The sequence below is a fragment of the Amblyomma maculatum genome, chromosome 3 (assembly GCF_055883805.1).
Source record: "Amblyomma maculatum isolate TAMU_Amacu chromosome 3, ASM5588380v1, whole genome shotgun sequence".
NCBI classification, from domain to species: domain Eukaryota; kingdom Metazoa; phylum Arthropoda; class Arachnida; order Ixodida; family Ixodidae; genus Amblyomma; species Amblyomma maculatum.
This window is the reverse complement of record NC_139346.1, coordinates 93882099-93909110: the sequence shown is the minus strand read 5'-3', so window position 1 is coordinate 93909110 and position 27012 is coordinate 93882099. Positions and strand designations below refer to the sequence as shown.

General features: G+C 45.8%; 1 protein-coding gene across 1 annotated transcript in view; it reads left to right on the top strand.

The window, feature by feature from the left end:
• Positions 1-4485: 4485 nt before the first annotated feature.
• The window catches only part of thoc5 (THO complex subunit 5), a 42684-nt gene continuing 20157 nt past the window's right edge, over positions 4486-27012 (top strand). The window contains exons 1-9 of the mRNA XM_084597786.1: positions 4486-4774; positions 5806-5955; positions 7549-7659; positions 9840-9937; positions 10479-10554; positions 11520-11590; positions 13447-13694; positions 15251-15328; positions 18912-18955. Coding sequence (XP_084453912.1) covers positions 4700-4774; positions 5806-5955; positions 7549-7659; positions 9840-9937; positions 10479-10554; positions 11520-11590; positions 13447-13694; positions 15251-15328; positions 18912-18955 — 951 coding nt within the window. The 5' untranslated portion in view covers positions 4486-4699. The remainder of the gene's footprint in view (positions 4775-5805; positions 5956-7548; positions 7660-9839; positions 9938-10478; positions 10555-11519; positions 11591-13446; positions 13695-15250; positions 15329-18911; positions 18956-27012) is intronic.

Genomic DNA, 27012 nt, shown 5'->3' with positions numbered 1-27012 from the left:
GAAATGCAACATATGCAGAGATATGTTGCGAGACGACCAGTCTGTGGTGTGCGACATCTGTCTCCGTTAGTTCCATCAAGTGATTGGCCAAAGCAGATGGGGCTTGTGGTTTTGTGATAAGCGCAGTGTAGTAGCATAGATGCAACCTTGCCCATTAATAATTCGAGTGGAGTAAGTGCATTGTTTTGTTTTGTTCATGGTTTCCATGAAAACATTATGAGAAATATTTTCCTAGAGAATGTTTGCTGAAATGTGAATATAATGTGCAATAAAACTAGTGTTTTCTTGCTGTTTACTTTTCCTTGTATACATTAGTTCTGTGAAGAAAACCACAGGCTAGAAAGAAATGTAATGGCATGCATTTTGATACTTGGCCCCGTTGTGCTGGCTCAGTAGTTAGAGTGCTTGGCTGCTGAACCCAAAGATGCAGATTTGGTTCCAGCCACAGCAGGGACATTTTAATAGAGGCGAAACAATAGGCCGTCATGCACCGTGCGGTGTCAGTGCATGTAAAAGAACCCCAGATGGTCGAAATTATACCGGAGCCCTCAACTATTGTGTTCCTCATAGCCGTAGTTATTTTGGGATGCTAAACCAGATATATATCACATCATACTCTGAGTAAGATGCTATTCATGGTCAGTTAATCATACACTAAATGATCAATTTTTTTTCTGCATGGTACAGCAGCTGTTGTACAATTTTACTTTAGCCTTCATGAAAAATATCACACTGGCTCCACATGGCCTTCTGTTGACCCTTGATATGCGTCACAATCACACACCCGAGTATGTATTTGTCTAAAGGCACCTATGCATGCAAGGAGGGGACCGTTACTTTCCACTTGTCAGAACTGAAATGCATGATCCACATCATTTCTGTAATTCAACTGCTTGCTATTTGAACTGTCCAGCATTGATGCAAGTTTCATGGATGGAATGGATGGAAAAACTTTATTTTCGTCAGAGAGCATGTATGGATGGTTCCGTGTTAGATGGCCATCAACCCATGGCTGACGGCGACCTGGGTGGCCCACTCCACGGCCCTGGTCTGGACGACCGGGTCTGAGCTGGCCAACACGGCCTCAAGTTTCAAAGAACTGCAATTAGCAAATTAATCTAAGCAGCAAACCATGCCAAGAACTGCTTCGGTTTCATCTTTAGCAACTGTTTGGGAACTAAAATTAGCCAAATGTTGCAAAACATAGATGAGAGGTTACAAAATCTAAAAAACAATGCAGCCTACCTGTGGCATGTAGGGTTTCACATCCTAAAGTGACATATGTAGCTATGAAGAATACCGTAGTGGAGAGCTCCAGACTAATTTGACTGCCTGGGCTTTGTACTTTGAATTGACATCTTGCAGAAAACAGAAGCATTTGCATTTCACCTGCACCAAAGTGCGACTGCCATCACTGGTATTAAACATCACGACCTTGGGGCAAGTAGCCTAACGTGCCACTAAGATGTGCAGCGTGTACGTACATGCTATACATGTCAACCTTTCTAGCATTAAAGCTGTCACATGCATGGCAGATATTCATGTTCAGCTTTGGACTGACAAGTTTAAAAGTGTACTATTTGTGTTTGTCTAGCATGAAAAACAAAGGAAACTAAGGAAAAACGAAAAAAAAAAATGAACATAATATGTTGAAAAAGCATTAGTCATTAACACATAAAGCATATTCGTTCCTTTATTAATGATAAAGTGGCCTTCAACAATAGTACAAAGCCTGAACATTTAGAAAGGTGCTGTGCCAGGCAGCTATTTTACAGAAACCTGAACCATTTCACCTGTAGTAATACGCATCCCGGCGGTGTGGGCTGGGCACTTATTTTTCGGTCCACTCCAACATGCGAAAACTGCATCGTGCATTCCCATTTTCCGAGTTTTGAGCTCTGTAGTACAGGCTAACAAATTGTCGATGACTTATTTTCGTCTGATTGTTGCACAGCGCGTGTAAATAAATTACCACTGCACCTAATAAACACTGACATGCACGTGCAACATCGCCGATCATAAACGGACACACTGATGTCAGTCCGGACATCGGCGCATTCATCACAGCACTCTTCGTAGTCTCACACAGCTAGCACTCTAGTAGGACGTAATCCGTACATCACAGCATCTCACGGTAAGCCCAAACCACACCTCCAACAAACACGAATTACGCGATGCTTGGGCTAGAGACACGCCGGCGGCACCCAGCTTTTTCAGCGCCGCTTGTATATGCACTACGTAGCACCAAACCTGAATGCGAGCAGAAAGCGATGCGTTACGTGACGCATCTCATCACAGATGGAAGTGACGAAACTTTGAAGAATCAAAACTACATAACTACATAACGACCGTCGTAGACGTTAATCCACATAACAACGAGGACCAAATGAGCGGGCGTGCGGGCCGCGGGCTGGCCATCAACACCGCGATTACATGCGCTTGCGCTCTGGTCGTGCTTGCCACCCTGCCGCGGTCCAACTCACGTAAGCCTATCATCATGCCACCACGTAGTATATCACTCATTCTAGGCACTATTCTTGCCACTGTACTATTCTTTGTAATTTCACATTTCACGCATGCAGTATGTAGTACATACTTCTTACACCTCGCACGTACACCTCATACCAACTTCGATTTGGCTACATATGGCTACCATGTTGTTGCTACAACCACATCTGAATCCGGCTTTCCCGACGGATCCCAAGGCCCATATCGGAGAAAAATGCGTTGGGTCCGTCGGAAGAACCCTACCGATCGGGTCCGTCCGCCGTACCTCTGAAAAATATTTCCCGGATCCGTCGGACGGATCCCGAAAAAAAACGCACCGGGTCCGTCGGACGTACCTTTAAGACCATTGATCGGGTCCGTCCGACGTACCTTTAGCCACAGCCTAGATAAATTGACCACAACATTCACCCAAACAGCCAGACTAATCAAGCGAATAGCCAACAAGAGGAGGGGCATGAAAGAACGCGACACCTGTCGACTCATTCAGGCTTTCGTCATCATCAGGCTAGTCTACACCCTGCCCTATCTGCACCTTTACCAAGACGAAAAGCAAAAGGTTGAATGTCTTATCTGGCAAGCTTACAAGACAGCACTAGGACTATCGAGAAACACCTCAACCGATAGGCTCTTAGCTCTTGGAATGCACAACACACTTGATGAACTCAAGGAAGCGCATTTAATAGCGCAGTACTCCGGACTGGCGCGCACCAAAGCCGGGAGGATTGTCTTGCTGAGGCTAGGCATCAATGCCGAACCCATGGCGGACGATCCCAGGCAAATGCCCACAGCAATCAGGAAGGAGCTTGTTATCAAGCCCCTCCCTAAGAATATGCACCCCATTCACCACGAAGGCAGGCGACTAGCACGCGCACGTGCGCTACACACCAAATACAAAGGAAACCATTCGGTTGCTTACGTAGATGCGGACGAATATGAAGAGACGGACCGCGGTTTCGCGATTTGTGCGGTGACTGGGGCTGTGAGTCCACGCGCCTACCAAAATCTTAGCTTCCTGCAGCTACTGTACGCACCAGAACCTCCGAGGCTGCAGAGGAAGCAGCCATCGCGCTGGCTATCGCTTCCACCGAAGCAGATATGTTATAGTCATTGATTCCAAAACAGCCGTACGGAATTTCTGGAGGGGCCGTCTGTCGGCTGCCGCCAGGAATATCCTTAAAAGCTACCGTCCAGTCCCTGCTAGGACGATAGAACTGGTATGGGTTCCGGCTCACTCGGGCAATCCCGGGAACGAGAAGGCTCACGAATATGCCCGAGGTTTCGTCGGCCGGGCGGTGAGCACCTCGTTTTCCGCGGGCGCGAGGGAGGGCTTGCTCTCGTTCCATGATATAACTCGCCATTTTAGCCTGAGAAGGCGCATCTTCACTCCACCACACAATTCATTAAGCAAGGCCCAGGAGATACTCTGGCGCCAGCTACAAACCCGCTCCTTCCCTTGCCCCAAAGTTAATTCATATATATTCAATGAGCAGGTTGACCCTGAATGCAAGAGTGTGGCGTCGACGCTACTTTAGACCACATTACATGGGTGTGCGCGGCCTATCCGCCAACCGCCGATTTGCTGCCAGCTCCATCTCTGGAGGAGTGGGAGGCCGTGCTGCGCTGCTCGGACCCGGCCATATGATCCAGGCTGGGGTCACTGAGTGGGCCGAAGAGAAGGACGCAACTGGCGGCCATCTGGCGCGGCCAGCAATCAAACTGAACCTCTTAAAGCCGATGAAATAAATGTTTTCCCATCCATCCATCCGTCCTGCTCCTTCCAGTACGCCTGGTACGCCCAAGAACTGCAAAAATATCCTCGCAAAAAAAGGCTATGTCGGCTGTGTGTCCAAGGGAAAGTACCAAAAGGTTACTTCATAATTCCTCTTGCTGGAGGAGCGTTCAGGGGGCTGTTGAATATGGTAAATCGGTAAAAGCATTATTGAAGTCCTGGGTAGGAAGGAGTTCACATTTTCTTTACTGCCCCTACTGGCATCGGCATCACGTTTTCATGGCGACGCGCATAACGAGGCACTGGCATAACGCGCATGTAATTCTTTTCTGTTCCTGCTAGCCAGCTTACGTCTGCGTTATTTCTGCAGGTGCGTTTTTTATGTGGTGATATTTCACGGAATGTGCCTCTAATTGCTGTGTATCAGCTACATCGAACTACAGGCCCGAAACTGCACCTACAATGAGCCGGGAGAAGAAAGTAAAGCGGTCGAAGGCTACCAATGATGTCACCAATGCGGCCTCGACGCCGGTACCGGTAAGCTTGGCTTTCTTTTGTAGCTTACGACATTACCAGGTATCATCGTTAAAATTATAATTATGTTCTCAGAGGTCAATACAATACCCGTGTCGAGACCTCTTTGGTGTCATAAAGGTGCTCTGCAAAAAGCAGGAGGACGCGATTTGCCAGGTTCTGCAGCTCTCGCGGTGTCGCTTAGCGTTTTTAAACGTCTCTCTACCCTTCACTTTCTTTTTTCAAGCAGCTTGCTGATGGGCTAGCTGCGGATCTAGATGAGTTACATAGATAAATATCTCAGTTGCAGGTTTTAGATGTGTGGCACTTTCTGACAGTGTAGACTCAACTTTTTCACCGTATGTGGCGTACAGGTACTACAGTAAGCGGTTTCATAACCTGCTACAAGCACAGCTGATGTAGCGTATGAGAAATGCAAGAATATTTCTTTTTTTTTCTTTTCCGTCGATTTGGCTTACCTAACGTGTTTGCTGCCATACTGTACCGCAGACTTTGCATTGATCTCAGTGTACCCAGATACCTTGCTAAGATATCGTTAGCGTTTATTCTTATCTGGCCCGGTTTGGCAAAGAAACAGCCTCAGGCACGAACCACTACTGCTTGCTTCTGCTGTCGTACGCCGCTTTACGTTCGTTTTCTAGGCGCTAGCTTGGACTGCCAAGTCCGCGCTTGTGCCACACAGACCTTGTAATAAATAACCAAGCTGTACAGAAATGGGCAGGGAACTAGGGATGTGGCAATCTAACATGGAAAGAGCTCTGAAAAGTTATCATGCAGGCTTTTGTTTTGCAAGGTGTTTATGCTTCATACAATAGGATGCTTAACCCAGACCACTTGGTTGTGGGCACATAATCCAGCATTGCTTTTAGCAGTACTGTGTCTGAATTATTTGGAGCTACATTGGGTGGGAACCAAGCTAGGCGTCTGGTTACTGCAGCGGACAATTTACTCCAAAGTAGCATACATTTACTGCAGTGCTTGTTGGAACAAAGCTGCACAGCTCATCAACTATGTTTGTTTCTTCTCGCTGGAAGAATCTCGCCTACGACTACTTCCAAATGGAGGAGGAAGAGGCGAAGTTGCGTGACTCTCAGGATGATGAAACTATCTTCAGAAAGACCTGCAGTGAGATCCAGAGGAACATGAAGAAGATCCTTGACATGAAGCTGCAACGGAGACCACTGGTACGACTTGACCTAAATTGGTCTAAATTGCCATCTCGGCTATAACCAGAAACAGCCTGCAGTGCTCTGCTGCATCAGTCATTTCTGTGACTGCCACTGATTACTGCTTCTGCACTTGCTGGGGTATTTGCTTCAGTGTCTGCATTGTTCTTTTGTGTATTTTTGTGAACTCTTAGTTGAAAAGCCGACTCCCCTGGTTAGTGGGTGTGCATCCTGGCAAGATATTGACTGTTCTCTCGTGGTGAACTTAGTGGTGACCTGTCAATGATTGCCAGTGGCAAGCTTGATGGCTTGGGGCATAGCTCAAATGCTCTCCTCTGTTGGCTTCAAAGCTGCTTAATATGCAAGATATTTTACTGCTTACATCAATTAATAAATTTTTTTATTTGGGAGGGGGGGGGGAGGGGATGGTATGGTAATTGCATGCATTATCTAAAATTAGCACTTGCATAAACATCTATAGTAGTGCTTGATAACCTTGTTCATATTAGTTTTGAGGTTCTTGCTATAAGTGTAAGCAGTATTCATTTGTTGACAAAGCAGAATTGTCGAATAAGGTAATCTATGGTATACCATATTTACTCCAATCTTGGCCGACACCTGAAAATTAAAGGCTCCTTCCTGGGGAAAAAAAAAGAAACTTTCCTCAAATGTAAGCTGGCCGAAAAAAACATTTCAGAACAGCAAGGAAAGCATGCAAACTATATTTACAGGCTATTGCTCACTCGTCGTCGTCATCTGTGGTCTCCTTGTCACTGACTTGTCATACAGTGCACAGCTGTGTGTGCCATGACGCACATTGGAGATGCTGCACTTTGAGAACGAGTGCGCAACCAAGCCTTCCGAGATGTCCACCCAGGCTGTAGAAATTCATCTGGCTACAACTCCTAACGACACCACTTGATGCAGCTTATTGAAGTTTTCAGCCAAAATTGAAAAGGCTTGTTTAGCAAATGCCAAGAGATTGTAGCTGGTCCGTCATGCCACCAGGTATTACTGCAATGTTGGTACAGGCTTTGGCTAGCACAGCTTTTACTCGTTCGTTCAGATGCCCCTGGTAACATTATCAGTTATTCAGCGTCGCATAAAAACATGGACACAGGAAGAAATACACAGGACGGGCACTGTGTCCGTGTCTTTTATGTAACACTGAATAACTTGTTATGAAAGCATGCTTCACCAACTAGCCCAGCAACGTGTTTTGTTATGCACCCGGTAAGAATCCACGACGAAGAGAGAATGCTTGGATGACATGACCTTGGCACGCCACTTAGTTTGGTCTGATGATGCGACGAAGAAATGCTCAAATCTAAGCTGATGTGAGAGTTCCATATCTCGTTTTTAAAGAAAACTATCGGCCTAAATTCGAATAAATACAGTATGCACTGCTGCACCTGCAAATCCATCTTTCTACTCATATTTGATGTTCGCACTGGCATACAAACTTTGCTCACGAAAGTGGTTTAAATTTAAAAGCAGTTGTAGCTGCAAATATTGGCAACCTTGCCAGCTGTTTTTCTTGGCAAATGAAACCTTTGTTATATTTGAGTAGTTCCTCTGGCTGACCTTAGTACTTTTATGTTATCATGGCAGGCTGACATAGAGGAGCTTCGTGTGGAGACTTCCCTGCTGTTCATGACGCTAAAGAAAATCAACCGCTTGGACAAGCATCGACTCAAAGTGGCTAAGGACGCTGTTAATGAGGTGATGTAGCATTTTTGTTTTAGGGATTTTGTAATAAAATAGATTGCACTGGAGATCATAGATGATTTAAAAAAAAATGAAAAAGGGTTCAACGCTGCTTAACTGAATATGGAGCAAAAGCATTAGCTGCGGGTGACCGAGCGTTCTTCTTCCTCATCTTCTTCGTCGTCGTCATCGTCTTATTTGCGGCCGTTCAAGGTCATTTGGGGCTTTATGCCGTAGCCGCGGCGACGACCTGAAACCTTGCGTAATGTTTCTTTTGCAACAGAAAAAAAAAATGCTTGCTTGAACATTGTTCATTTGTGTAAAAGGTCCTACAAGGTACTTAGTGCAACATATATTCTCTAAAATAAAGATGTCCTACGGGAGTGAACTCATGTTTGTACTGATCTATGCACTATGCAGTTAACCTTGAATCATGCAGAGCCAACCAGCTGCATATTTTTGCTATGAAGCGTTTGTCTAACTATTTGAGTTTGTTTATGCCAACAAAGGCTAAGGCACTGATCAGAATGTAATGGCTTTTAACGCTTTGAATGCATGTCATGTTCCTTACTTGCCGGGTTTTAAAAAAAATAAAAAACAGCTGCTGCAAAAAACTGCAGCATTCGCAACAGTAACAGCTGCTCTTCATCTATGAAACTATGCATAAACTTGTTTTTTAACAACTGCTCACTGAATAACGGGAGAAATCCAAGTTCTTTTTTTTAATCCAGGTAAAATAGTATGATATGAGAAGTTGCACGGGACTCGGAAGGTTAAGGTAAATTTTGCATCAAATGGGTTCAATTCATGGCAGGGCTGGTGAAGCTATAAACCTCAGCTTGTAACAAATGAGAAGTCTAACACTTTCCGCTTTATTATATCATTTTTCTCACTTGCACCGTCATGTAGCCTAGAGGTTTAAATTTAAATCATAGATGCCATCATGTAGATGCATTTCCGCGATGCTCGTGGCCCGAATGGAATATGATGTGTTATAACAGACAGGAAATCAGGAAGTTTGTCTGCTGCACTTTTAATGTCAGTATTCAAGATATGTAACTTTTCATGACTATTTTCGAGCAGTCGTAGCGGGTATGATAAACAGTGTTCTCGACATATTGAATATCGTCAATACAAATGCAATCTGTGCTTGGGCTCACCACAAAGCAATTGTCACAAAATGACTGCAACATTTCCCAAAATGTTTTCTTCCGTGATGGCTGAGTGGTTACAGCATTTGACTGCTTAGCTCAAGGATGTGGAGTCAAATTCTGACTGCCACAGTTACTTTTGAATGAAGGCGAGAAAACAAAGGGCCCATGTATTGTGCGATGGCAATGCATGGGTTTCCAAGGCTTTTTTTTTTTCTTTTTCGGAATGAGTGTGAAAAAAATCTCAAATAAAAGCCATATTGGTAGATTTATCAAAATGTTTTTGTATTGCAACTTTCCTGTTGTAATCTAAGATTTTTACAATGACAGCTTGATTCTCGGGGCATTCAGCCATCAATTTTCTTGAGATCATATTTGAAGCTTTGCTCAATAAGCTTTTGCCACCTATGTTCGATTCTCTTGGGAGACCGTGCAGGACTGTGTTATTTCTATTTTCTACATTAACCCACGGAGATGTCCCAGTGGCTTTGACTTTAGGCATCTGGTTGCAAGGTCGTGAGTCTATCCCAGTCAAGGTGTCCATATTGTACCGTGTGCAACAGCAGCCGCTAGGCAGCTGCTCATCGCGAGTCTCGTGCGCGGACTTGAAGAAGTGGCCTCGTGGCGTTCGATTCGATGAGGCTGAAGTTTGCTGCTGTCTTTCGGTGCTTTGGACCTGTTCTTTTGTGTCTGCTAGATCAACCCCCTTAACAACCAACCTTCTGGGTACGGGCCTAAACGGCTACGTGACAATATAGGAATGTTAGGGAAGAGCAAAAGTACCGGTGTGCTGTATGATGTCAACACGCTGTAAGAAGGCCATGTGGTTGACATTAATCTGATGCTCCCACTGCAACTTCCCTCACAGTATATGCCTGATGTTCAATATCATTGTTTATGATGTTTTGTTTTCTAGGTGACCATCCTTTTTAATTACTATCACATTGTTCAAGAATCAGGCTCTTAAATTCTTGGAATGGCTTGATAGTTTCTTTAAAGAGCACCTCTTCATGCTGTGCTGCGGATGATTGTCTTCAATCGCAGAAGAAGCAGAAGGTGGACAACTTCCACCTGCAGCTGCAGAACCTCACCTACGAGATGATGCACCTACAGAAAGAGGTCACCAAGTGCATGGAGTTCAGGTAAGCTGCTGCTGGGCCTCACTGTTGTACTTCTGCTTGCCCTGCCAGCGTACTATTTTGTTTCTTGCATAATGGTCCTTAACATTTTTCTGTGCATGTGATTAATAAGAAGGTGGGTCCTTTCCTACTTGTACCAGCTTTTGCACTGCACTGTGGCCTGTTCATCTGAGCATGCACTCTTCTTTCTTTCTTCAGCAGTCTGACTTTCTCCTTTAATAGTGCAACTTTCGTCTCCAAGAGGTTCACTTGGAGAACAGTTTCTTTAGTGCATTCTTTGTTTATCATTGCCGTGTATTGTTTTTGTTCAGTGAAAGTGCCACAAAATTAATTTATTAATCAGTAACCCATTGCATTTATGTCTGCGAGAGCTTCATATTTATTATTTTTGTGCAGTACTCGCACTACCATATTAACCTGCTTACCTCTTGTCACATTATGTTCGGTTATGTTGACTTCTTTACGACTTGTTGAATGTCATGAAGTACAGCTGTGTTGAGTCCCACAGTGCTGCTGGTAACCTGCGTGCTCCTCTGTCTTGAAGGTCCAGGGACGAAGAGATTGACCTGGTGCCTGTGGAGGAATTCCGCAGGGAGGCGCCAGCAGAGGTGCTCAAGCGGGTGAGAATGCACACTGCCTTTATATCCTTTTACTTTCACTTGGCTTGTTTGCTTTCGCACACTGGTCAGGAAAAAAAAACCATATTAGATGGGTTATGCTTTAGTAAGAGGAGATATCGATGCAAAATTGTCACCGTTTTATCTGCAACACTATATGGCAGTTGCCTAGTTTCTGTAACGAGTCTCTTTTGCTTTTTTTTTTCTTTTATAATTTATTTATTTTTATTTTTTTGGTTAATTGGCTTTCTCTGTGCTGGAGTGTGAAAAGTAATTGATTGGAAGGTTGTAGAGCATCACAAGAAATGCTGTATAATACCATTTTCTCACATTGGTTTCAAATTTCTTAAGGATTTCTTTATTCCCAGCAGAGTGAAGTTTAGAGCTATGCTCTTCTAACTTTTGCACCCATGTGGAAAACTGCGTGCTTTCAGGATAAGCAGTAGTTTGGCCTAGCACATCATGCATAGTGGCAGTGTACCAGAACAGAGATGCAACTCCTATGTTAATCTGAATGCGTAAATTTGGGTCATGGAATAGCAGTACACAGTGTTGCACAACGGTGGAGGGACCACGCGATTTTACAAAACTGCATGGTAGCGTTTCCTGATAGTGCAGTGGCTGTTTGCAGGATCTGCATACAGTGCCCCCCATACTACAGGCGCGTAACTTTATACAGAAAAACAGCAGTTGTAGCGGATTGCGTGGTCTTCACTTTTGCACAGCACATTACTTGAAGAACCCCATGGGACCGAAATTGACGCACAGCCGCCATCGTATACCACATGCCTCATAGGATTGGTGGAGTCTGTGGTGCATAGAAACCAATAATTTATTTTTTTATCTGTGCGCACCACGAAGGTGTGCACTGTTTTAAGCGTAGCTTAGTGGAAAATTCTTCTGAAGGCTTGTTGCAACTGTGTTTTGGACAACTGTTTCCCCCTTCTGTGACTTCCATGGTGACCCAGGATGTGACCGATGCCGATCCTCACCAGTTGACCCTGGCCAGGCTTCAGTGGGAGCTGGTGCAGAGGAAGCAGTAAGTCTTCGTTGTGTACCTTCATAGCTGGAGTGTTACTGCAAAATGTGCAGTTCCACAACCATTTATATTTCTTTGTGTGCCTCTATTCCTTTGACTCCTTCTCTTTATGCCTTCCCATCCCTCTTCCTTAGTACAGGGTAGTCAACTGAAGAATCCTTTAGGTTAACCTCCCTGCCTTTTGTTCTCTTCCCTCTTTCTCTCCCTCTCTCTTGTATTATGGGGTCATGTCATACTAGTAGTTTGTACATCACGTGCTCTTGCTACTTTTCTTATGCTAGAGTATAAAAAAGTACATGCATGATTTCAGGAAAGATGGGATTATTGTTTAGTCTTGAGTGATGGTCACAGCATATGCGATAGGTTGAATTTCGTGTTTGTATTGTTGAACTTCTTAGCAGCTAGCTCTGTTTCATTCGAATGAGGCAAAAAGAAGTAACCGACTAATCAGACCACCACTGAAGTGCGACCGCTGCGGCTGAAATTGCATCTAGTTCATTCAGCTCAGGAGCCATGCCTTCTGAGCACTGAGCTACTGGGGTGAAGGAAAAGTAACTGATGGTCTCTTAGGGAAATGGACTAGCATGGTGTGTCAGAGAGTCAGCTGGATGGGTCTGATTGGGAAGGTAAAGGTAAGCTGAAGCGGCTTTTTAACATTTGGACAAAATGCAATGAATTGAATGTCAGGAAAGTATGTCATGAAAGCATGTGAGGAAAGCACGTGAAATAGTTTCAAGCTATCATTTAAAATGGTGAGGTAATCACCCAATAAATATCCATGCTTCTTCTCAATGCATTGGCGGAGTACAGAGAAATTTTAAGGATGCATTGTTGCTGAATCTCTATATATTTACTGTCATTGGTTTCTTCCCTTCAAGCAACCGTTTCTCCTCACGAAACATAGCTCTGCTATATATGACGTCATCCTTGCAGTCCCAGTCAGGTGCTGTGCACTGCGAAGAATGTTACTTCATTCGGAAATTGTATCGTCAATTAAAATTTTATACCGAAAACGCTTCGCATTCTTTGCCAGCACACATCATAAATTAATTCTCTTGAAGCTCGTTGAATTCTGAAACATCTTCCAATGTTTTGCCCTCCGTGGTGGCTTAGTGGTTACAGCATTTGACTGCTTAGCTCAAGGACGCAGAATCAGGATGAGGTTGCCACGGCCAGCACAAGGTACAATTATTTAAAGGGATGTGGGAGAGGCTCTTGAAGTTTACGTAGTGAAACTGTGGCTGCTGATAATGATGGGCTGGAGCAGGGAGGTGGCCATAGTAAATGCATCATCAAGTGATGACGTGATGAGTTGAAGTGAAGTGCAAGAACAAAGTTTTGGCCTGGTGCTGCTATCCTAGGGCTGTTAACAGGAAAACAAAGCTGTTGTTGACAATTTAATCTGGTCTGTGATTAAATGGGTTAGTCACTACATCCATACTGATAGTTTCAATTCTTATGGTAGGTCAGAGAGGGCAATGTTTGCACTAGTTGCTTTTTTCGTCAAGAACATTGCCAAATGTTTCAAAAAAGAGTGCATATCATCCGGTGTGGGCTCACCCTACCAGCTGCAAGCTCTTCTCTATGCATGTTGGTAGGCACGCATGTGCTGTTTGTGTATATGGCATTTGAATAAACAGTCCTAAATCATTTCATCAAGGGTTTGTCCCAGCACATGATGTTTTACTCAGGAACTGCTGCCTTTCAAAAGTTTAATGACCAGGCTGCATTTGCCTGAAGTTATGCGGTGCTGCCAGAGTAGATGCCTGCGGTGGCAGAAGTTTTGGTGCAGGGGGCGTTGTTGCCAACTGGGATCGTTGGCTGATGATGTGGGACCCGTGCTTCATCCTTGCCAGGCTGTCACAGAAACTTCGGGGCCTGGAGTCGATGCGTTCCTCGTACGAGCGGGAGATAGAGAAGAAGCGAGAGTGCCTGTCCAACATCCAACCGACACTGCAGGCAGTGCTGGAGGCTGCTCAGCCGCTGCAGGCCGACCTTGGGCTTCCCCTGCAGGCTCACCAGGCAGAGCATGCCAGTGCCCAGTACCTGGCAAGGCCCCTGTACGTGCTGTACGTTCAGGCCGCCGCCTACCAGCAGGCCTACGGTGAGGATTGGCCTGCTCTAAGGTTTCAGCCTCTTTAGATGTCATTTGTTGAAAAAAAAAAAAAACAGAGGTTTGTAAAGGATGCAATTTTTTTCTCATTGTTTACATAAGCAGAAAAATTGTTTCAGATGTTTATGTCGTAACGGGTCATGAGCACATTTATCTTTACAGGTGTTGCCTTGAAATAGAGTACAGTAGTGTTATAATTGGCACTTGTAAACTGAAGATGAGGAAGTGTTGTAGAAGTTAGTTGCAAAGCTGAGTGCCAGCTTGTATTAACTATACAACTTAGTAGCACAGCAAAGGGAATGTGACAGATGCAAGAAACAGAACAGGTGCTAGCGATTCGGTCAGCTTTTATTGTTCTGACCTAGTCAGTATCACTTATAGCTTACTACTTGCTCACTGACTGCAGTGTGGAAATGCGACAATATTGGGCTCAGGGGAGTGTGTACTGCTCTCGGTTCTTTCAAAGGGCTTTTAACCCGTGGTAATTTATTCAATTCCTTGGTGGAGTCAGTATCACTTATAGCTTACTACTTGCTCTCTGACTGCAGTGTGGAAATGCGACAATATTGGGCTCAAGGGAGTGTGTACTGCTCTCGGTTCTTTCAAAAGGCTTTTAACCCGTGGTAATTTATTCAATTACTTGGTGGTTATCCCTGAGCTGGGAGTTAGGTCATATTGGAAGTTGCCAGTGGCAGCTTTGTCTGTATGGATATTAGTAAAAAATGTGCCTGAGGTCAAAGGGCATTAGTGCACAACTTCTTTCGCTCATTCTGCATGTGTTCTTGATTTCTGAAAGAATTGGGGTAATTCTTCCCTCAGAAGGATTAATTTAGCTCATTTTTCTAGCATCTTTGTCGTAATATACTGGCACACTGCATAGAACTGACATTTTACCTGACTTGGGGCCATCCACAGTGGCATCCTTTATAGCCTAAGTCACTTAAGGATGTTAAACCCCATAAACCAAACCAGAGAAGAAAAATTAAGTTTCGTGCATAAATTCATCATTGTTTCTGAGGTCTCTATTGGTTTCTAAAGTTGAGGGGGTGCGAAGAATTCGTTTTTCAAGCTTTGTTCTTAGTCTGGTCGATGTATTGTCTTACAGGATAGTGTCAAAAATTTCGGTTCTAAATAATCACGTTTTATTTTTCATTGCCGTAATGCAGAACCAAGTAATTCTGAAGTTGGTGTTTTGTTTAAGTGGAGGCATTATTAGGCTGATTTTCACCCATTGAAATTATATTTGATGTGTGCTTAACTTAACCTGCATCTTTTCTTGTTTTTCTTTGCAGCTATGCCTCGTTGCTGTTAAAAAATTATTACAAAATGGCTTTCGTAATGCTACTTACATTCAACATTCAGGGATGGAGTGCCTAATGGTTGAAGCTAATGTACACATTTTGTACCTAGTGAGGCAGTCATATAACTGCAGTATTTGTGTCGCACAACTTTAAGCATGACTATGATGCCCTGAACTAACATTTGTGTAAGCAGTTGGTGCTGGTCCCAACTAGGTCTTGTGCTGACTGGCTGCCACCATTGGGCAGGTGACTGCTTTGATGTTGGCATGGAGGGAAGTGTGGAGGAGTCCAAGGCCCTTCTGGAAACGACAGAGGAAAACCAAGGTATGCGCTTGATTGCTTATGTGGAACATGGTCTTTTTTTTTTCTTTTTAATCTGCTTTAGCAGTACAGTTTTTCATCGGCATAAAGCCTGGGGCGTTTTCGGGCACGAGTGAGTGAGTGAAGCATCGAGACACCAGAAGCCTATGCAGCAGTGGAAAAATAAAGTAAAGAGTGAGAAAAGAATGCAGTGGAAGGGTGATCGGCGTAACAGCGAAATGTGTGACCTGTGCTGCCAATTCATATTTGTTGCTTCATGTCGTTTTGTTGTTTGTGAGTTTCTTTAGGTGTTTTGGCTTAAATAGCTCGACTTGACTGCGGATATGTACACTGACCTTAACATTAGAGAAGCAACACATTTGCATACATCTAGTAGTTTTGCCTCGCATGGGACAAGGGTGTAAAAAAAAGCATCATGTTGTGTGTTACCACTACTAGGATCATTGCCTACGACATGCAGTGGCTTATGGAGACATGTAGTACCTGTATTCATGTGACGGAACCAGGGATATGAGCACCCAGGAGCTTTGATATAGAACCAAAACTTCTTGGTGTGCCATTGGCTTTGACGTCAGGGGCTGGTTCTCTAAGCTGCATGGGCCTGCCCTACACTAAGCCCCACTGTGCACTTTTGTGAACATGCATGAAAGAGTGGTGGGAAGATCCTTTTCAGAGACTTGTAAGTCTTCAGAAACCATTCACAGCGATGTTCTAGATTGTACGAGTTGCCCTTCCCATACGACCGTCGCTGCCAGAGTCAGTTGAGTCAAACAGCGGGCCGTGTCTTTTGTAAGGTAGCGGCATCCTGTCAAGCACAGAAAAGTGCTCATGTCATTTCACGTGCATGTATTTTTTTTATACGATTGCTAAAATGAAACTAGGAGTGGTGGTTCTACTTATAGTAAATGTCTTCAAGTTGTTCATCTTTGTGCTGTCCCCTTTGGGATGCTGTTGGACTGGGTGTTTCAGAAACAGAAGGCACAGAAACATCACCAATAATCTGTGAACTAAAACAGCATGCATGCAAGTATCTTTCCAAATGCAAGGCAGAGAAAACTAACCTGCAAATGTTGGTGCAGAACTTGCATTCAAGTACCCGCATTCAAGGGAGCCCAAAAGCTTCCCAAGAGTACACAGAGTCTGACATATTGGACTAGCAAAGTGTTAGATTCACCTCAGCTGGCCGAAATTGTCACCATGTTACGCAGAGTTTTTGTAACACTTTCATGCGAAATGTTCCAAGCGCATGCAGACTTGTTGCTTGTTGCTGGTGTGGTGGAGAGCACGAAGATTCTTGTCACTAGGAAATTTATGATATGTCACATCCGTTGTTGCTGTTGAGAAGTCACCCATCAGCACAACATTGATTCCCGTGACCCATCACTCTGGCCAATGCATGACATCAGGCTGAAAACAGGAAACTAGACCAGTGTGAGCATGCAGAAATGCTGCGAAGCTGCTTGTGAATTCTGTGTCCAGCGTGTGCCCTGCCAACTCATGACATCATCAGCATAGGGTGGCCAGCAGAAATTGCTCAGTTAGGGTATACGGCTCGTATCTAGGGATGCTTAGCTTGAAAAGTGGATTGTGGAAAATTTATGCCACATTCAGCTGAGAAACTTCACATGGGAGACAAATTGATCGAAAATTGCCGGAGTTTCTCTGTGAGGCCCTACAGGCTGTCAAGGTTGCTGAGCCTTATGCCTCATACTTAAGCAGGGCCACTTTGTCTTGTCTTTTGCGCTGCTTTAATATGAATCCACACCAACTTGCTCAGTTTTCTGTTCTCGTTAAATTTATGCTTGCAGGATCAGGCTGACTGCACCAGCACCCTTACTACTCGTCCTGCTAGACCTAAACTCCCACTATGCTGCCAGTGACTGGACATTATTCAGATTAGACTTCCTCCATGTCATACTTTCTCCATATCGATGCTGAACGGAGTTATGATGCCTCTCAGTGACTCATTATCAGCCGCATAAGCAGCCATCCAATTTCATTTTCAAGTGTAGCTGGTTTCATGCTTTGTCTTCTGCTCATTAATTCTCTATTTGCAATTTTTCTGTCTCTGCAAGGCTGATTTATGTAAGTCGAACCCGGTTATATCGAACCCAGATATATTGAATTTTGGTTATATCGAACTCACGGAATATCCCCTTGAAAATCCCATGTAAAAGTATAGAAAAGCTGCGTCATATATCGAACTTAATTTCACCGGTCGTTCAATATATCGAACTTCGCACCACGCACTGGAAAGTGTGCCTTCCGCAAAGATGGTCGCATCACCCTTGGCCGTTTGCCGCATGCCGTTTTCAAGCCACGTGCGGAAGGAATGAGAGGGGACAGTTCGGCGACGGCTGGTCTGGGCAGTGCCGCGCCCATTCCCCAAAGGCGCGCGCATCTGCAGTTATTGTTTTCCGCGCGCCAACACACGACGTTTGCAAGCCATGTGCGTGGGTATGCCCATCCTTTTGCCAAGCTATCTCTCTCCTTCAGCATGCGCTATGCGTGCATCAAGCCAGCTCAGCCCGTTTTCAGACAGGCGTCGACGCTTTCTCCAGCGTGTGTTGCGAACCCTCTGCGCGCGGCTGAGGTGGCTATGGTGCCTGCGGACGTTAAAAAGCGGCAGCTCTCTCTCTCCCTTTCTTTTTTTTTGTGAGTCATCCTTTCTTATCGTTGTGCTGTTTGGACGTTAAGATGTGGCAGGTTTTTTTTTTTTCTTCTTCTTTATGCGGGAGTCGTTTATCCTTGCATGTATGAATCAACGAATGCACGCGGTCAGCTGCTGCGATCATGACGCCCGCCCCAAGCGCGGCGTGATAAATTGAACCAGGCTTGTACGTGCAATCAAGCCATTATGGGCACTCTGCCAAGTTCGCTCCCCGCCACCGCAGAAGCTGTCAAAAGATAAACGCGCCCCGACGATATCGCTGCGCAGCATCTTGACACGCTGCCAAGAAATGAGCTGTGGATGAGACGACCGAAACGGAGTGACGCGCGCCATCGACATGCAATCGAAAACGCTCGCGATGTCTGCCGCGGCAACAAAGAAACCTTGTTTAGAGCTGCCGCAGTGGCTCGAGCAGCGAGAGGGAGTTTGAAATTTTTCGCTTTGTCGCTGCCACTCGTCCCTGAGATCGCTCAATCGCTTGCATGTGAGCGAGCTGGCCTTAACGCTTTTTTTTCTTTTTTTCAATTTCTCCGTGCAAAAGTGCCATTTGCGAGTGGGTTGCTTACGCGACAAATACGGTATCGTTTTTTTGGCATCGTAAGTGCCGTCACAAGCTGATTTTTGTATATCGAATTATCGATATATCGAACTATTTCGCGATCCCCTTCGAGTTCGATATATCCGGGTTCGACTGTATTGCTTTCTTGTAACATATACTATATGTGGAGACACCTGACGTGCTCACATGTCCTTTTTAGAGGCACTTCTGTTTAGGCAGACTTTTGATTACAAAACTATTCTCTCCCCTCTAAGTTCATCCTAAAGGAGTGTGTTTTCCGCAGCCTTGTGCACATTCGGTTCTGGCGTCAAAATAATTAGTTCTTTTGCTTTTCTCGGTGGCCTTGTCGGGTGCAGAGGAGGATAGTGGAGAGTCAGACCAAGAGGAATCAAGCACAGGGGTGAGTTAGCCGTTCTCAGATACTAGTTAATGTCAACAGGGTAGTGCACTGTCGATGGCATTGTGTGTTTTGTGGAATTTTGCCCTGTGGCTTACAGGCCAGAAAGAAAATGTTAAGCAAAAACTTTTATGCCTTCAAGTGGAGTGTAAAAAAAAAATTTTTTTTTTTTTTTTTCATGATCTGGTACTGTCACCTTTGTCTCAATACCTGCGCCCTTTCTGCGCACGAGCCTTCCGAGGTTAGTAAATCTTTCAAGCCAACATTTGTGACTGCGTTTCAGTTCAGGGCCGCCCATATACAGCCTGGTCCTTAGGAGTAGAAGGCTTGTTGAGTTGTCCTACCTGCGTGAAGTGCAGAGTTTTTTTAGTAGGGGCAAAAGACTACATGGCATGGTCAAGTTGGCAGTCGTGGGGAGTTGAACCCAGGACCTTGGGATCCCCAGGCAGACATGCCACACAGGCACGTTTGTGTGGCTCAGTTAAAGTGGGGCTTTATGTCTGTGTTGAATGCTCTTTCACGCAGGGTGGTAGCTCATGACTGTGTGCTAAGAAGCATGCTTCGGTTAACAGACATACAGATTAAGAGGTTGGCGACTAAGATAGTAGCAAACTTCATGTAATGGGAACAGAGGTCCGAGAGGTGAGCCAGAGATGGGAGCCTTAATGGTATTACTTCATACCCTTAAATACGGACCTTGCAGACTCTTTTTTTTTCTCCCGGTGCTTGGCTTCTCTGGACTTTGAAAAGCTCAGGGTCGGCGCGACTTTCAAATTGTAAAAAATGGCATGATTCATTCTTCTATGCTGTTATATTTCGGAAATCTCCCAGAAAGTGCTAAAAAAATGATCTTGTCAACAGCATTGGGGCTGTCTATCGCAAAATGTTTGGCAAAGCTTTGCATTTAGTACCTCTACATCTCTATGGGCCCTCGATTCAGTGGTGGGCTCAGTAGAAAGTTTGTTTCTTCGTCTCTAAAAGCTGGTGCCTCTGTAGTTTCGAGCTCCTCCGGTTTCAAGGCCTGACCGAAAGAAACATGCATTTCAAAGTGGCACTTTGTGCCTTGTGGCTCCAGCTCGTATTTCCTGGTTTTGTTCTAGTTGCATGTACAGTGTTGCTTCTTCTGGACTGTCATTATAGAAGCGCACCTCGTCAGAGGCCAGGTAGGGAAGCATTGCTGTTGAATTGGAAGCAGTGCCAGGAGCTGCAACCCTGAGGCTGAGGCCCTCTGGTGAAGCAAACATGGTGCTTAATTTTGAATGCCTTTCACTCAGTTATGCTGATTTTTTGGGCTGGTGCTGTTCTTGCGCAACTGACATTTTCACAACTATTTTTGTCTACTTTGGCCCAGTTTTTTTGTTGTTGTTGTTGTTGACCACCAAAATCTACAGTGAATGCAATGACCATCCTACTTTTCGAGCTTAATCAATTGTAAATTCTTTAGTATAATGTTTTGTTCACAGGCTTTTCATGTTTATGACAAGTGTGGAACAAAAAATTACTACTGAAACTTTATGTTGGGGAGGAAAAAAGGAAACCAAAGATTGTATAGTGATTACATCTGCCATACATTCATAATATTAAATAGATGCTGGGTCCTGTCTTTTGCCACGAAGTGTAAAGATGAAAACGTATATAAGAAAACGTATTGCATATGTAAGAAACAATAAGATATGTAAGAAAAAATAAAAGTATATATATATATATATATATATATATATATATATTTTTTTTTTTGAATAAATAATATATTAAATGCACACTCCAAAATTTATTTGTGTAAGATATGCACCGCCCTTTTCAAAGTTCTTGCTAGAAGCAGCCCCTGTCTTGGTTCCATTGCAGCATCGCAGGCATCACTAGACACAAACCACACTCTGTTGGTTACTGCTTCTTTATCATGCTCCTGTGGTGCTTGCTTGGTGGTGTCACTAATGCAGGCCTGGACACTTGACTAATAAATACTATACGCATTGCGTTGCTACCTGACCAGGCTGGGCAAGTATCCAAATATACTGGTACTAACTGCATGGCGATGTTTAAGCTGGCAGTCATCAGCTGTTCCCTGAAGCACTGTAAGCATACGGCTGGCAGGCACTTTGACATTACAATTAGACGAGTATGGCACTGACGCATTTAAGAGGAATCTTTGGCTCGCACAAGTTGGGTATTGGGGATATCCTTGCAAGGTTTAGTGCCTTGCAAATTCTTGGTGCTTGAAATTGAACTTGGAAACTCAGAGGTGCTGAACAGTAGCTGTGCTCTGTTGGCTCACATGCTGAAATTTAAGGCACTAAAGCTGGCAGATGAGAAGAGCATGCTCCGTGAAGATTCTAATGCAAGTACTGGTTGGGAGTAAAGGCCTTTGAAGCACAACAATTTGTTCATCTGGCAAAGGACAAAAATGTGCCGGCAGCTTCTTCATGAATGCGGGTGGCCATCTTGCCACCGAGCAGTGCGGACGTATTTCGCATGGGCTCGGGAGATTTGCGCATCACTGGGCGAAAATACGGACCTAAAGGACCCGGAAACATCTTACCGAGGTCAGTAAGGTGCCTAGTACCCTCCCGTCACCTTTCCTGGGAGGAACCACCAAGTTTAGCCCGTTTTCGGGTACTTTTGCACTCGACCCGCATATGGCCGTGCCAGGCCTATTTTAGGCCTAGCACGACTAGGGAACCCACCGTCGGTCTACGTCTAGCCGAGCGAGATGCAGTACATCATGCAAGGAGAGGAGATTCCTCCGGAAGAATATGACAACCCCGATTTATGGACCCACGCCTTCAAGGCCCACGACCGGGTGCACCCGAAGAAAACAAACGCTGATATTACACCCAAGGACGGCCCCGGCAAGACCGTCAAGCTGGAGACTACTTCCCCGAAGCGTCGACCAATATGGAAGACGAAACCGCTTCCACGCCTCCCGGCAGAGGACTATAAAGTGGTTTTCAGACCCAAAGGAGGACTTGACCTCCGCTCCCAAACCGCCAACAACCTTCTGCAGAAGGTCTGCCTGGGCTCCGAAGTAGATTTCGCCGCTGCCAGAAAGCAAGACCAAGTACGCATAAATCCAACCAACAATTAATTCACCGTGAGCTCCCCGTTGCGAGAGAGAGCCAGCAAATATGTGAACCTTCAGAACTTGGAAATACAAGACCTAATGTACCAAGTCAGCGCTTACGTGGCGGCCCCGGACGAAGCCGTCAAAGGGATCGTCTACAACGCATTGGACGACCAAACCCACGAGGAAATCCTCAAGGACATCACCGACCTGAACAAGGACTGCCAGATTGCCGACGCCAGGCGGCCGGGCAAGACATCGGCACTGCTAATTACCTTCAAAGGGCCAAAAGAGCGCCCAGGCAAATTCGATTCTACGGAGGGCTCTACTCGTGCTATCCTTTCAGAGCCAAAGTGGAAGCCTGTTTTAATTGCCGACGAGCTGGCCACAGGGCTGACGTTTGCCCAAGAGAAAGGATGAACTTATGCAACCGCTGCGGTAAGGAGCACCCGGCAAAAAAAGAGCCAGATTGCACACCGATATGCATCCTATGCAGCGGAGATCACTTCACTGGAACAAGAAATGCAAGGTGCGTTTTGAGAGACCCGGGAACCCCCGCGAGGAAAAGAAACAGCCACCGATTTCAACGACACGCGGCTGCACGAACAACTACTTCAACACAGCCAGGCACAACACAGCCAGGCACAACACGAGCCCCGGAGCAGATCAAAGTCCAACAATGACAGAAACCGGAGGAACCGAGGCCGATCCGACTCCTTCCTGCCCCTACCGAGAGCTGAGAGCAAAGAGCGCCCTCCTAAACAGGTGAGCTGGAAACCGCAGCACAACTCCCAAGATAGAGGGGGAATGGCGGAGCTCAGGGCAATAATTCACCGGCAAAACGAGGCGGTCAGTGAACTTAGGACGATGATTTCAGACGAGAAAGAAAAGAAGTCTCCACCCCTCCCCCCACAAAAGGAGACTCCGAGCCCTCCGATAGAATATGCCCCACGGGCTAACCTAAACAATTCGGTACCCGCATCCGCGAGCTCTTCGCGAGCCACTTCGCCACAGCGTAACAGCTCCCCGGCTAAAAAGCGAACCATGGAAACGACAACTGAGTCGAAGAACCCCACCCTAAAAGACATAATTCAACTCATACAAAGCTCTAACGCTAGCTTGGAAGAGAAGATAACGAAAACCGCTGAGAAAAACAGAGCTGATATAAAAAGCCAGATAGGCTGGCTTTCCACCCAGATAAACAGCCGCATGGACTCCCTTGAAGCACGACTCAGCCAAACGGAGGCTACAGTGGTTGCTGTGCAAACCCAACTCAAGAACCGTGCGGAAATTCTTGCAGCCTCAACAACTTCAGAACCCAACCCCTTTAACTCTCAGGCACAGCTCCAATATGGCGGGAAACCTTAAGGAAATCAGAGTATGGCAGTGGAACTGCAGAGGTTTCCGCCAAAAGCGGGAGAACCTGCAGCTCAGAATATGAGCGTCTCGGAAACCCCGGACGTCATCGCACTTCAGGAAACCAACACCAAAGTGAAGCTCAGAAATTATAAAACCTATGAAACCTCACGCGCAGCCATTTTGGTCCATAGAAACGTAACGGCCGTTGAGCACGAAATTAATACGACGGACGCAGTCTGCCTCCTCGTAGAACTCATACCGACAAAAAGAGGAAACGCGAGCCTTTTTATTCTAAACATATATAGTGCACCGAAATCGCAACACCCCCCGGTAACGGAAGCCATAGGCAAAGCTCTTAAAGTTAGTGGACGCAGACCACTGATTATTGTGGGCGACTTCAACGCCAGACACATGGCCTGGGGGTACAAAATTAACAACAAGAAAGGCACAGCAATCTGGAACCACATCCAAGACGAAGGTCTAACACTGCTAAACGACACGCTACAACCTACACGAATAGGCAACAGTGTGCAAGCTGACACTAGCCCGGATCTTACGCTCTGCAAGAACGTGGGAAACGGGCAGTGGAAAAACACTGCGTGTAGCCTAGGCAGCGACCATTACATTATCGAAACTACAATCCCGGCAACGTCGCTCAAGAAAAAGGGAAGGAAATAAATCAAAATCACAGACTGGGATAAATTCCGACTCGTTCGAACGCAAAACGAAGCGGGTAAAATAGAGAACCTGGAAGATTGGTTAAAACAGCTAGAAAAAGACGTCAAAACTGCGACCGAGGCAGTACCGGTCATGGCGGAAACGCAGTCTGGACAGCAGACTACTACACATGTGGCAGGCGCACGAAAGCTTCCAGAAGAAGTAGATGAAACAAAAGAATAATAGGCATCTAAAACTTAAAATTGCGCGCCTCGTCAAAGACATGGAATCCCATGCGCAAGAATTGCTTAAACAACAATGGGGCCAAACGTGCGACCAAATGAGCGGCAAGCTCGGACTCAGACACGTGGCACCTTCTTAGACACCTCCTAGACTCGGAGAACTGTAAATCGACGCACAACAAAAACATTAGCCGAATCATACACGCACACCCGCTCGAGGATGACAAACTCCTCAAATCGCTCAGAAACAAGTACCTAGTCACGTCCATACCAAAAAAACTCCCGAAATACGACGAGTCGCCAAATCCAGAAATGGACGAGGAGATCACCGTAGCGGAGGTAAGGGCGGCGCTGCTCCAGCTGCGCACTTCCTCAGCACCGGGAGCTGACGGGGTAACCAATAAGCTAATTAGGAATCTCGACAGCACCTCGATCGAAGAAATCACCAAACTTTTTAACAACTGCTGGGAAAAAGGGGAACTGCCGGCCTCCTGGAGGCACGCGAAAGTTACTTTCATCTCAAAGCCGGGCAAGAGCCTGGAAATTCAAAACCTGAGGCCCATATCCCTCACATTGTGCCTAGGCAAATTCCTAGAACACATCATCCTAAACCGAATACAAACACATATTGACAAACACGAACTCTTCCCCAACACCATGGTAGGCTTCAGACCACATCTCTCCATGCAGGACATTATGCTCCGGCTGTCAGAGGACGTGGTAAGCCAAGGGTATAACTAAGGGACAAGAGCAATCTTAGCCCCCGACTTAACTAAGGCTTTCGACAATGTCAAACACGAGGCCATAATGGCAGCACTTTCAGACTTGGACGTAGGCGAGCGTACCCACAACTATATCAAAGCCTTCCTATCCAATAGGGCGGCGGAGATACGTTTCGGGCCGCTCAAATCGGACACCTTCAAACTGGGCAGCAAAGGCACCCCGCAAGGATTGGTGCTCTCACCCCTGCTCTTTAATATCACACTCATACCAATGACTTGAAGCCTAAAGCGAGTTCCGAACCTTTCGCACTCCCTTTACGCAGACGACATCACGCTATGGACGACTAGAGGGAGTGACGGCGACATAGAGTAGACGCTGCAAGCGGGAGCTGACATTGTCTCGGAGCGGGCGGAGGCGATAGGCCTGTCTTGCTCTCCGACAAAGTCGGAGCTCTTGGTCATGCGTTACAAACCGAGAGGATTGGCCAGAACAACTCCTATCCCCATAGAGATCTACGTAAACAACACCTTAGTCCTCGAAGTCCGAACAATTCGATTATTAGGCATGCACCTTCAAAGCAATGGCAAAAACACAGCGACATTCAACAAACTCACGGCTAGACGAACCGTCTTATTCGACGCATCGCCAACAAGCATGCGGTTTTAAATGAAGGAGGCGGACCTCAGACGACTGGTTCAGGCCTTCGTGCTAAGCCGCTTCATCTACTCCCTTCCGTACCTAAACCTTTCTAAAGCAGAAAAGGAAAAGATCAACTGCTTAATAAGACAAATGTACAAGGCAGCCCTACATCTGCCGAGATTCACACCAACCACGAAACTCTTGAAAATGGGCATCCATAATACGCTCGAAGAGCTAATCGAAGCGCACAGGATCGGCCAATACAAGAGGTTGTCCAACACACCTACAGGGAGACACATTCTCTGGGAACTAAAAATATGTTTCGAAACAACTAAAGCGAACGAAAGATCCGTACCCCGCGATATATTCAAGCACCTCGTAACGCATCCGATCCCAAAAAATATGCACCCAGAGTACCACAAGGAGAGAAGACAGGCCAGAGCCAAATCTCTTCACAAGCATTATGGGAACTGCGAGGAGGCAGTCTACGTAGATGCGGCCGGACACGAAGAGCAGGACGTCTTCGCGGTCGCCATCGTAGACCAAAAATTTAAACACCTCTCCGCCGCTACCGTCCTCGGCAGATGCGCGGAAGAAGCGGAGGAATCCGCGATAGCAATTGCAATCACCAATACTGCCTGTGGAATTATTTTCACCGACTCAAAAACGGTCGTGCGTAACTTTGAAAAAGGCAAAATTCACGAAACGGCATATAGAGTCCTAAAAAAATCACATTTCTCTCCCCGCCATATTAAAATTATCTGGGTCTCTGCGCACTCGTCCGACCCGGGGAACGAAGCGGCCCACAATATAGCCCGAGGATTCGTCAACCGGGCAGTGGACCAATCGTGCCTGCGAGGGGTGAAGGAACGCATGATAACATACCAAGAAATCACCGTGTATTACAGGAATAGCAGACTAGAATACCCAGCCCCGGATAAATCCCTCAGTAAAATCCAGCAAGTGACGTGGAGGCAGCTCCAATCGGATACCTTCAACTATCACTGGTCAACCCAAGGCTGTACACCCCCGAATGCACGCTTTGCGATGCCAAAAAGGCCGACCTAGCTCATATCTTACACATGTGCCCTGAGCTCCAACCCAAAGCCGAATGGCTATTATCTAACCCACTACAATGGGAGGCTGCGGTGACCACCTCCGAACCTGTGGTACAACTGCGGGCGGTGAGCTGGGCTTTGGAAGTCGCCGAAAGACACAGTCTGACGGCCACATCACGAAGCCAACGGAAAGAAGCCCATTGATCATTTGACAAATGTCTTTCTTTTCTTTTTTCTCTCTCTCTCTCTCTTTACGGAAATAAAGTTTTCACCACCACCACCTTCATGAATGTGAGGACAAGCTTCTAAAGCTCCAGAGGT